Below are 13,112 nucleotides of genomic sequence, written 5' to 3'. Positions count from 1 at the left end.
TGTAAAAGAGCAATTAGAACTCCAAAAGGAAAGAAACGCCAGACTTGAATAATATTTTAGGAAGAGCATTAACAAACATTTTTATACTGCCAAGAGTCTTCGCTGCTTTCTAGAAGAGGCTTACATTACATTATTAATTAAATATACTGAGTCAGTAGTATGACATAAAGCTTTGGAAATATATGTTTACCATAAACTTTGACATCCATGAGAAAAGCATGTATTTTTAGTAGGTTTAATTTAAAATTTATGCAGATGAATTCAGCAAGCAAGGGCCCAACAAACTACTTCAAAATAGCAAGATCTTGACTGAAAAACACAAGATCAACTCTTTGTCATTTCTCAAGTGTCTACAAGCCTTCACATACACAGAATAAATGACATCACCTCCTGAATTTAGATCGTTTTACATAGCATTAGTATGCATTACTCTTAGTGGGACCACTTTAACCTGTCAGACAATGTACACTTGAGCAATTGCAAGAATTAAAAAAATATATAAATTGTATATAATAAGTCTTTTCAGAGCTGGCTCTTATGCTAGGTGGAATACAACAGGGTCCCATGGTGAGCTGGCTGACAAACTCTACCATAAAAACAAACAAACGAACAAAAAAATCATAGCATCATTGTTCCCGTTTTCTTTCCCCCAGCTCTAACTTTCAGTTTTGGATTGCAAATTTCCACAGCTCTCTGTTCAGGCAAAATCTTAAATGCATTTTAGCACAGTTGCTTTAAAGAAATACTAATTAATACATCTCATGTTGCATACCACAGAAATTAGTTTAGTCATTATTAAGAGTTAGGTTAGGCACAGGTACATTTGTATCTTCAGAATCAAGGCTTTTAATGAAAAAAACTCTCATGTTTCCAGACATTCCATTAAAATGGTTGTCCTTTGACGTCAATTAGAGCTAGCTAAAAAAAAAATCAGCCTTAATTGCTTCTCAGAAAAGATGTCAGAGCATACACCCCCACAGCCACATTCGATTACCTCTTAGAGGAAACGAGGATGCTGGGAATGCTGGGAACCTCCAGTGCTGCTGAACACGGATGGGCCGCGCTGGCAGTGCTGAGCCATGGTGACTGCTGGCCACAGTGGAGGCTGGTCCTCCCACCTGAAACTGCTGCACAGTCCAGAGAGATGCCTACAGGACTGAGAGTGTTTGCATGCTAAGTGCTCCACCCCTGCCTCCAAATAACACTTACTTCAATCACGCACCTACGCCAATAGATACAGCTACAAAAATGACATAATCTTCAAAACTTGTGTATGTTTCATTACAAGGAGCATCAACAGTTTTCTCCAAGAGTTTCTCAGCACCTTTTCTTACTCAAGTGACTCTGTCATTTCTCTGCCGATCAGGAAGAAGAGGAGCCCAGAGAGCAGCGACAGGGGCACGCCGGCAGCAGCAAGGAAGAAGGACCAGCCATATAACACGTGTACGGGAGCCTCCTGCAGGCACACCTCGCTCCTCTCCAGGAGGATGTACTTCTGGAAATCGGCCACAAACTCCTTCCACAGCACAAAGAGGAAAATGAGCAGGAGAAATAAACTTCCTGAGAAGAGAGACAAAGGTGGTTATTCTCCAATTACAGCCAGTGTATGAAATTCAGAAAGGTTAAAAGTGAGAAAATATTGCAACAGGTTCCCATTTATTTTTTCAGGCTAGTGTTCCAGAATGGTGACATTTGTCAGGTTTTCCCTGACAAAGGAGGCAGGAAAAGAGGAAAAGAGAAGAAAGAGATGCTCTTTCAAATATCAGATCCTTTTTTCAGCAGAAATACAAGACCTGTGGACTGGTCCTACTGGTGGCGAGCACTATCTGTTGCTGAACCTACTGCAAGAAGTGCCCCACAGACTTTGACTGGTTGCCCCAGCTCACAGAAGTGCCCCTTCGTGTCCTAATGGCCACGATACATCAGCCTCAGGTGAGCAACTCAATAGCAAAGTCAAACAGCTCATTCCAGAGGCCATGGAGTCTTTTTATGACCTAGCGTTAGCATGTGAGACCTCCATGAGCCAGGTGGTGAAAGACTGAGGACACTCCAGGCTTCAAGGTCAAAATCTCCCTCAGCAGCTCTCCCATCAGACCCAGTGCTTTTTATTTCTGTACGTACCCCATAGAAGGCCTTGGAGGTCAACCCTCTCACGTCTGAAAAGCACGTGGAGGGCGGGCACCTCATTTTGCTATTCTGATTGCAACACCCCATAACTCACAGTGATGAGGATCTGCATGAAGCAGACAACAAAAAAACCAGTGTGGTCGCAATGTTACTTGTTTCATTGCATTAAAGAATATATATAATGCATTTAAAAGTCAACATATATTAACATTAAATGGTGACGGTATGACGAAAGATCTGAAGCTACATCAGTAATATCTTATCTCGCCACATCACAGCTAGAAACTTGCCATTTTTTAACAGTGCTATATAACATATAGACAGACGCACATGCATACATATATGGAAGAAATACGTCAGAGATGATGGTATGTTCATAATAGAAGTGAACAGTTAGAAATTAATACAGTTGACAAGTCATTGCACAGTTCTGTGGACGCGTTCTGGCTTCTGCGGGATTTCATTCCTCCCCTTGCAATTTTTAAACTAAAGGTAGCTTGTACTATATTTAATTATTCCCCCCAGCAGCTTATGCACTACAAAATCCAGCCTTCATGCTAAGCAAAGGCTGTGGGTATGGCTTGGCATTGATCTATCTGCTTAGGAACAGAGCTTAGTGAAACTTTGCTTGAAGGAAACACAGCAGTGTTGGGCTGTGTTTCTGCTCATGGTGATATAAGCACATATTGCTATAACATCCTGCTTCACATCTTGTAGCCTGGAATGAGGGTCCAAAACATTCCTCAATCCTCACTAGCAGTTGTATAGAAGTTGAAGCTACTCATACTGAGCTGTCATATTTATTAAACTGCATCCTATGCCCTAGGACTGGGAATTGAATCTTAAAAATTTGTGTAACTGTATCAACACACTTCACATCACCACACTGCTATCTCAGACTGTTCTCTCCCATAGACAAGTCCTCATGGGCACTGCAAAGGCAGGCTAGGAGTTAAACAGCAGCTGGTGTAACATTTGCATGTTCATTGAGATTGTGATACCACTTGAAATTACATGCACAAATAAATATTTTACACTTAATATGATAGTTGTATGTTTAAAATACCAATTATTCTACTTTAAGAAAATGATTGAATGCTTAAATAGTCACATGTTCTTTACAAAATACAATATATTGATAAGAAGGCAATTAAGCCTTTATTACTGATGTAATTTAAAATTAAATTAATTAGATAGCAACTGAACCTTGAAAAGTGCTCTTTTAAAGATCAATTTATATTTCATTAACTTATAATACCTACCGTAAAAGACACAAATAAAAAAAAAAAAAGTAGTTCCAGAGGAACAGAGGACATGGGTATGGTATTTTTTTTCCAGAATTTTCCGTTTTTCTTTAAGTAACTTTTTGTTGTTGTTGTTGCTGTTTTATCCTTGGGCAAACCAGATTATCTGAGGCTCATTTTCTGACCAAAGCCTACCTGCACCTGTGCAGCTGCTGGGGAATCTTCAAAGAATGTCACTGCTTTGTCATTAAACAGGTGGTGGAGGTGAAGGCACAGCCACAGACTTGGCACCAAAATTCAGAGCATTACGACAAGAAAATGCAAAGTGATTTCTTTCCTAGAATAATCACTCCGGAGTTGCAAGGAGTCCCTGGGATTTATACAGTCTCCACAGTGAGAAAAGGAAACCAAAAGCCACCACCTTTGGATGCTTTTTATAGCAGCTGTAGCAGAAAGACATCTTCATTTCACACTTGCCCCAAACAGCTTCCTAAATGCAGGAAGTGATTTCTTGGAATCTTGGTCAGCAAGCTGAAAGAAACTTTTTTTTTTTCAGTACCACTCTGTCAAGCAGCAAACCCAGCACGCCTCTTTGATTCTGTTCATTAGGCAGGTACAGAAAAAATTAACTGCAAAACTCAGTCTCCAGTCTGATGAGATCAGTAGCACCTTGCAGGAAGGAGCAAATTGCAGGCAGACTGGAGTGGGGCATTCAATCTCTCCTCCATCCAGGGCTAATTACAAGCCACCTGAGCCTGGGAGAGCTGCATCCTACTGGTGGGTGAATGGAAGTCTGCCTTCTGCTTTCTCTCACTTCTTATCCTTATGATACCTTTATAGCCCTTAAGTGTAGGGACAGGTGAGTGAACTCAGTCTTTAACTCTTATTCTGTGGAAGCTCCTGAACTTGCATGCAATCTCCTAATTGTGAGAAAAATGAACTTTGACAATCAGCAACTCATTTGCCTCTTTGGGATGTTCATAATAAGGAAATGGAGGAATGACCTTTAGCTGCCTTTTCCCATCCATCAGTTTCTGCTGCTCACAGAGGGCCTGAGACTTGCTGAAATGATTTGGGGCCAGGTGTGCTGGAGAACTAGCATGGGGACCACAGTGGCTGGAAGAAGCATAGATTGCATATTTACCAGTATTTCTGCCTTTCCAGGGGAGCTGGTAATGAGCTCCTGTTGGTGTTCCTTAGCATCACCCAGGACACAGCAGGACAATTCCTCCCTCCAGCAGCTGAGCTGCCCCAACACTGGTGATGCCTATTCTCACTTGTAAGAATGGCTGCTAAAACACCCCAAGGAGCACAAGGGAATACAAGCCAGGAATTTCAATACAGATGCGATGCAGCATTTGCCTAATGTCATTGTGATGCTAGTTAAGTGTATTGTCACCTGGCAGTTTTTAGAAGGGGTGATGAGGAAATAATGAGGGGTGCATCCTGCATCCATTTGGACATTATTTTCAAGCACGATTGATAAGCTTGAGTTCAGTAACAAAAAAGAAGAATTACAATAAACAGCTGAAACCCTAAGTGAACTCTCCTGAAAAGATATTGCATAATTCTAGCTTTCATTTAGATCAAAAACATAACTTGGGGAGGATTTGGGTGCTTGAGCCCTATCTCAGCCACTTCAGCTCATGCACACATCAGATTGCCAGCACTGATCACCAGAAGGCACTAGCACCTAATGAAGGTCTGAGAGCAAGATATCTTGCATTCCCAAATGAAATTTCTACATGTGCAACCACATAAAATTTACTTTTAGAAAAAAAATTAAACCCAACTGAGCATTTATTAAACTGTATAAGAGAGAGATAAGCGGATACCCATAGGCTTGCTGGGCTTACTTCAATAACTGAGGACCCAGAGGCAAATGGAAAATTGGACAAAATGCAAAGCAAATTAGCAGAGGCAGGTAGGGCCACATTGATTTAGTGCCTCCCAGATTTTTTAGTCAAATAGATAGATGCAACCTAGCTTCATGTTAACAACCATCTCAGGCGGAATCACGTGGTTAATTATTAGTACATCTGGAGAAGATGGAGACTGGGAAAGAGCCTGTGAAACAGAAAGGAAGCTAAATAACTGGGGGAAAGAAGTAAAAGAAAATAAGGGGATAATAAGGGGAATGTGAGTGGAGTTCTTCCAGACTTCATTTTGGGACTTCTCTTGTAAAGTCATTTTTCATGAATGTTTTTGAGTCTAAAAAGCTTAAGCTCACAAAAAGCCCAAAATGGCAGAAAAGATGCTAGCTTGTGTTTGATTCATTCAGTGCTTGAGGAATCAGAACCTGGTGCAGGGCCCATAATTGAGCAAAATTAATTTCAGAGGAAGGCTTGAGTTCATTACAAAGTTATTCACTTGGCAGCACTCATCAGAGCTCCAACCTATAACTGTTTGCATTGTGGGGAAAAAAAAAAAAAAGCTTTTTTTCTAAGTTTGAGTCACAGTTATAAATCAAGTACTTCTCCAGTTATTCCCTCTCAAATACAGAAAAGGCCCAAGTGATAATTCACTGGACTAATTTGTAGTGGTAGTGGGGATTATGAATCAATGCCTATTTTTAATTCATTTCCTGCTGTGACACTGCTTTATCTTTACAGATTTTATTAAAAACCAGGCCTCCAGTTTTGAACTGCTGGGTATGCCTTTCATTGCATGGTGGTTCTCCAGGTTCTAGCAGAGCAAGGACAGAAGAGGCTCAAATATGAAGGCACACTGGCAGAGAAGAGTGTGGCTGATCACTGCCTGGGATAAATGCAACTACTAACATTACCCAAATAAAAAGGCTCTGGATATCGTACAAGGCTGTAGGGGAAAAAAAAAAGTAGTATGTTTCCCAATTCCCAGGCTCCGTAGGACTAAGAACTATCTTTCTAAAGCTTGGCTCAGCATAGAAATTTATTTCCACTTGGGGAAGGGGAACATTTACTCCAATTCACCACTGCTGCCATCAGAAAACCAATCCCTCCCCAGCATCCCTAGAGACCACCGCATCACTGTTTGCCACTCATCACTGTGTGCCTCCCCATTCCTTTGGGTACCACCCCATTCCTTTGCGTGCAGTAGGTTGCGCACACTCCTTTCTGTCCCGTGTGTCTGATTTCCACTGTTGGCTTACCTGACGCTATCAGGAACCCGCCGCCCACTTTGTAGGACCTGGCGCTGACAAAGGGCACACCACACACCAGCAGCAGTCCTCCCACCAGGCCAGCAGCAACGGCCAGTATGATGAACGCCGTCCAGAAGCCTCTGTACACTGCATGAAAGCCAAAAAGAAGAGTCAGAGAAAAAGGAAGGGAAGCTCAGCTGGGCTTTTAGAAGGCTGTGAGGAACTCCTCCATCAATGCCAGCTTGGGCAACAAAATGATGGTGAGCACTGGGGTCATGAGCAGTTTCTCCAGCGGGGAGCTGCTGCTGGTGTTGAGCAGGGCTGTAGCCAGTATGTTGTTGTGTGGGTGCAGAATGCAAGTTCGGGCTGTGTGTCACGATCTAACATGAGATTGGAAGGAGAACACGGGGCTGAAAGTGTTTGCAAGGAGACCACACCAGAGAGTATGTGAGAAGGGAGGACAGCCCCAGGTGTGGGCAGTGAGGGCTCTTCAGGTACAAACTCTCCAAACCTTCTCCCATTTCCCCCAGTTTGTCCGGTCTGCTCAGACCACCTCCTCCCACTGCTCCCATTGCTTTTTGTTGCTCAGAAGCTCAAGTTAGAGAGATTTGAGCTGAGCATGAGCAAACAGCAATGCTGAAATGACTCACACTTGAAAGAAAAATGACACAGAGAAGATGCGTTTTGCTCATTTTAAGCCATTTTGTCAGGAGAGCCACTTAGGGAGAGATAAGTATCTTGAACTCTCCGAAACCACAGAATTCATTTTAATGTTTAACCTCCCGTCACCCATTTCTCTCAGGGAAGCCTAAGAGGATGCAGATAAGGCAGAATTATCTCTGGCGCAGGTAATAGCTGGAGGACCCACTTCTTGGACAGTTTTGTCATAATTTGCATCTGAGTATGGACTGGCTGGGAATAAAATAAAAGTGTATGTCAGAAAAGCCTGCTCCATGCGCATTGCCCAACACTTTGCAGTGTGGTTGGTGCAGATCCCAATTCCCAGAATGAGGGTGCTGAGATATCCCCAGCTCCATACCAACATGTCCCCATGTCCATGCCATCACGTTCTCATTTGGTGCCAACGTGTCCCCATCTCCCCAGGGGTGAGCTCATCAAGACCAGTTCAGCAGCAGGACCGCAGCAGCCTCAGCACTGGGGCTGTCCCCAAAAGGCATTTTGGAGGCAGCTGCAGAGGCTGCATAGCACAGTCTGATGGGCAGCGACAGATGGCTGAAGGGCTCTTTATTTAGCACAGAAAAATCCCTGTGTTTACCATTGAGATCATTCAAAAACTGGAGTTGTACCACTCCCTCCTAAGCAGAAAAATAAGCCAACATTTGCCCATGTGCCTGCCATACACAGCCCACAATGGGCTTCTCTTTCTGCCATCTATTTCACATTTCAGCTTGCTCCTGGAGGCAGGGATCCGACACAGCAAAGGAGTGAGATGCTCTCCCTCACATGCTCCTACTGACAAATATTTTTTTTTTAATTAATTTCTCGTAAAAAAAAAAAGTATAAAAAATAAAAAAAAAAGGTACTGCTAAAGGCTAAGGAAAAGGTCAAGATGTTTGTTTGTGCAGTATGCCTGCCCCGGATCCCCAGAGGCAATGCAGAGTGAAGCACACTATTTAAAGAAATCAATTCATTTCCAAAAAGATCATGGAATTAATTCTAGCTGCTGCCACCAATTTAGCAAATTAAAATTCCTAGCAGCAGCTGATTCATTAAAGAACTCTGAAAATACAGAGAAACATAAATAAAAAGGGAACCAGTTGAAAGGAGAGCTTTCCAACTGTGTCGTATTCGAGGTATTAAAAATAAGTGCGATGGATCTTCTGACAATTTGGTCTTTAACTGATTTTCCAGTGTTTGTTTATTTTGTCTCGCAACAAATCAATGCTGGCGCTCTCCCAGGAAGCCACTCGAGGCCACTTTGCAAGGGGCTTCCCTGGTCATGGTTGGCCATGAGGATTGGCAGTAGGACACACATAGCACACAACATGCTTCCCGGCCCCACGGCTTGAAAATGGAGCTGGGAAGTGACCTACCTGCAGTCGTGTCATAGGAGGGATGTGGGAAAGGCCCCAGGACGATGGGCATGGGGAACAGGTAGCCGTGCATGCAGTGCTTGGGGTGCGCTTGGCTGGCTGCAAAAGAACAACAAAAGATTTGCTTTAATTTTGTGCAAAACTACAGTTAAGCTGTTCAGATGGCAAACTGACATCAATATTCCCATTGCTATTTTGCTCCAGAAACCACCTGCAAGGGGAGAAGGGGTTTGGGTACCAGAGCCAGGGTACCTTTCCTTTCTTCGGTTGGTAAGAAAGGAAAGCACAATTAGAATGGACGTGCCCCATCAATATTAATACCACTGAGACTTATCGTGATTAACAGTAATAGAATGAATGTTAAATGAATTAATTAATGATTGGACACTTATTTAAATATGTTCCCCAGCTCAAAGGAACACTTTATAATAGGTGGACATTAGTTCATGCTAAATTGACTATGGAATACCTATTGAATTAATTATTACATCCACGAGAGCAGCAAATTAATTTGCCATGATCAATCCTATTATAATAAATACCTAAAGAAGTAATAAAAATTTGCCAGCTATCAGAAAGAGTCATTTTACTTCAGGTAACACTGTATTGTATAATGGATTCCTGTATAATGTTAGATAGCAAGCTCCCTCTCTCCAGCCTTTTTCATCAAAAAAAGTCTGTGTGAAAAACTCTGCGCTGTTCTACTGAACAGTGGCAGTAACAGTTCTACAGAAAACAGAGGTCAGGGTCAGAGGGACAGCAAAACCATCTGAAATTTTAATCACCGGGGAATAAACAGATTGTGGGAACCTGCATTATTTTCAGCCACATCCCTCAGTAGGGTTATCCTGCTGCTCCATGAGCCTGTAAGCATCTCTGAGCAGAGTGAGCAGAGGGTCAGGGCCTTTGCAATGTTGAAAACCTTGGCAGACCTTTTTTTTTTTTTTTTTCTTTTTTTTTTTGCCTCTGAATGTGTTTCACCTTCTTCGATTTTTTCTTAAACATGAACATGCTTTCAGAAAATAATGATTTTGCATCACTCTGCTTCTTTGCAGTGAAATCCTCACGTTTGTGACTTCTATGACCTTAAAAAGCAAAACAGGCAAGATCTGAAAGCAAAGGTCTTGTGTGCCCAGGAGCACAGACCCACTTGGTTCTGGTTCTGTATGGGCTACCCCTGCCCACTCCTGGGTGCTTCCTGACTTCTTCTAGCTTGAAAACAGTAGGAGGGGGGAATGCTCAACCAAAAGGGGAGCACCTAGAGGTGCTCATGGTTGGATGGGGCCCTGGGCAGCCTGATCTGGTGGGGGTAAAACCGATTTTCTGTAAAAAACAGGAATTGAAGAGCAGTGCTAAGGACAAGGTGGGCATGGGTTCAAATTCATCACACCTTAGCTGGATACAAATATCATGGTGCATGGGAGCAAAGTCAACCCTGCTGGTGGATGATCTTCATGGATGATATTTTAATTGGCACCATGGTGTTCCTGTGTGATGGTGCCCAATGAGAGCAAAATCCAAGTCCAAAAAAAGAACCCATGAAGAATGCCTCAAGTTAGCTGTTTTTGGAGGGATGATGAGAATGAAAAAAAAAAAAAAAAAGTGGAATAAAACACAGTGCAGAGGCATCAGGCTGGCAGCAGCACCAAGAGGCACAGCGTGGTACTCACTGTACCAGAAGGTCCAGATGGTCGTGGACTGGCCCTCGCCGAAGAACCAGCACCGCCAGAAGAAGCCCTCGTGATGGAAAGTGAGGATCTGCGTCCCAGCCTCTGTCAGTGTGTCTGCCTGTGGGGAGTGGAGGAAAAGCTGATGTGAGGTTGATCACAGCACGCGTGTTTAGCTCGGATGGTTGTGCGTTCATTGCTGCTGTTTAAGTTGGTTTTGGAGGAGTCAAGGGATAGCTGCTGCCCTCAATTTTCTTCCGTATCACAGCTACAAAACAAATATTTTAGTCCCTTGAAATAATTTCTATAATCACAGCTATCCTGATAAAAAGGATCCCGCAGATCCTCACAGACAATCTTCTCACTCCAAAGACATTAAAGCACTGATTGCCGGAGCTGGAAAAGTATGCCAAGGATACCACTTCTTAAATAATTTCCCTAAGGAAGCACTATTGCTGTTGTAACCAGTTGGAAGCAGGTGGATCCAGGTAAGCTATTTCAGAGGTGACCAACACAACGGATCAGATGCCATCGCACTCTGCAGGATCCATGCAAGGTCTCACCTGACCTCAGAAGGCAGCCCAGTGCTGTCACTCACACCCAGCCCCTGCTCACCATTCCAAAAGTTTCCTGCTTTCCTCCTGCTGCTGAACCTGCAGAGATTATGATAACCTGATGTCAGATGGGAATTACTCTTTGACCCCACCAGTTTTCTCATGGCCCAGTTCAGTATGCTGACAAATGTTCTGTTTTTTTGGTCTAACTGCAAACCACAGACCAGACTGCAAATGCAAGGTCTGGGTCGTTCCAGAAGGGAGAATATTGCAGTGCCGAGTCGTAAACTAATTACCGAAAACCAAATTAGTGAAGCCATATCCAAAATCCATTTTATCTTTCTCATGCTCAGTTTGGTTAAAAATACACAGCAGTTAGAAAGTTCTATTTTGTAGAGGATGGAGAAGCTCTGCATAGGAATGGCAGTGCACTGGGGAAAGGAGATGGGACTCAGCAAGGAGGTATTGGGAGATGCTCCCTCACCTTGAAGTCCTCATAGATCAAGTTATGACCACTTTCAGAGTTCTGATTCTCCTTTTACTTTCAGGATAAAATGCCAGCTATGGCAATGGTGTCATGCAGACCCCACTGGCTTTCTGCAGACTTGGTGCACATTTAACTGCTGCATGGCAGATAACAACCCTTCTTATCCATCAGGATAGAGTTTGCCAGTTTAGAAAAAGACAGATAAGGTAAAACCCACCCGTGCCTAAACTAAGAATCATAGAAATAGCAACTGAAATAGAAACAAAACAGCTCAGAGAAAAGAAGAGGAGCAATGCCCACTTCTTCCTGATGGTACTGGAATCATCATGCCTCAGCAACCAGCAAAGAAACACACGGCCGAGATCATTCCTGACACCTCTGAGGTGTCTGTGTCATGCTGCATGCCATCCCTGCCTTTCGCTCTAAAGGACAGCAGCACTAACAAAATCCAAAACAATTAACACTGTCACTTCCTAAGCATGGAACCAGAGCTGCACTCCTCTGGCTGTGGCTCTGTCTCCTTTGGGGTTCTATTGCACTGCTTTAGACAAAAAAGACGCTGTCTTTTGCCAGGCAGTTTTATCTATTTCTTTTTTTTTTTTTTTTTTTTTTTTTTTTCTGTAGTATTAGTAGTGGAAAAAGTCATTTGGAAACATGACTCAAACAGTGCCCCACAATTGACAATGGGATTCTGAAATGACAGCATTTCTTGCTGGCATCATGATGCTTACCCAGTGTGACTCACCACACCAGAAAACATCAAACCTAATTGGATTGAACTTTGGAGTAACAAAAAGTCTGCACGCAACAAGGAACCTCCTGTCATTTTTTAATTGCGGCCACGCATTGATCAGCTCAGAAATATTTCAGAAGAGCGGATGGCTCCGGGATTGCAGCCGGCTTCGATTGCTTGGGCAGGCAGACAGCAGCAAGTTCAGCTCACAGCACACTTTCAAAAGGATTTATAAACGTGTGATAGGAGTACTAAGCACTAGAACACCTGTCATAAAAACAGGAAACATTCAAAATCATCTTTCTTGCTAACAGAAACCCTACACAAATCCTAATTTGACAATAGACCTCTCCACGTGAGATGGGCAGGAACCACTGCTGGCTCTGCCATGCACCTGCTGCTCGCTCCTGTTTGCTGTCTGTAACACAGCTCTCTCACTTCAGATGTAAATGCTTGCCAAGCTCTACACTTTAAAATATGAGCTACTTTTAAACGAACAAATGAGGTGGAGAAATCTTTTAATAGAAAATATCAGGAGATATCTTTTGTTTTTCGAGGCAAAGGCTGTCAACAAGTAAAGCTCTTACATTTTTGCCTTTCATTCCCTAACATTCATATCTGCCAGAATACAGAAGCACTGTTTTCCAGACATTTTTAGTGTCAAAACACTCACAGAATCATAGAATGGCTTGAGTTGGAAGGAACCTCAAAGCCCATCCTGTCCCAACCCCGTGCTGTGGCCTGGCTGCCCCCCATTGGATCAGGCCCATGCAACCTGGCCCTGAGCACCTCCAGAGACGGGGCATCCAAGGGAGCTCAGGATGACTTTTTGCATTAACAGGTCACTTTAAATAAGCATGGATCTGAAGCTGCCAACACCTAAATTGAAGGTAGCTGTGCCGCTTTTCGACAGTTGTAGAGCAAATTATTTAAAGCTCTCTCTTCCCTAGAATAACCTGGTTGTGTATTTACCTCTCTGGACTGGTGCGTGTTGTTTCCATCCCCGATGACCCCGCACATGTCTGCAGCCAGCAGCCAGTAGTCCGTCCCAAAGGCGAGCAGGAAGAGCAGCATGGCCGTGCTGCCCAGGATGCCCGCTGTCAGGGCAGCGATGCCAGCCTTCAT

General features: G+C 43.3%; 1 protein-coding gene across 1 annotated transcript; it reads right to left on the bottom strand.

Moving 5' to 3' along the window:
- Positions 1-1,330: 1,330 nt before the first annotated feature.
- On the bottom strand, positions 1,331-13,112 carry LOC306951557 (transmembrane protein 182-like; the record flags this gene model as incomplete). Its single annotated transcript, XM_079542077.1, has 5 exons — positions 1,331-1,560; positions 6,502-6,639; positions 8,547-8,645; positions 10,217-10,334; positions 12,960-13,112. 5 exons carry the CDS (start codon positions 13,110-13,112, stop codon positions 1,331-1,333), a joined length of 738 nt encoding a protein of 245 aa, XP_079398203.1.

Source organism: Tetrao urogallus (assembly GCF_951394365.1).
Source record: "Tetrao urogallus genome assembly, chromosome: 13".
NCBI lineage: Eukaryota > Metazoa > Chordata > Aves > Galliformes > Phasianidae > Tetrao > Tetrao urogallus.
This window is presented reverse-complemented; position numbering and strand designations above follow the sequence as displayed.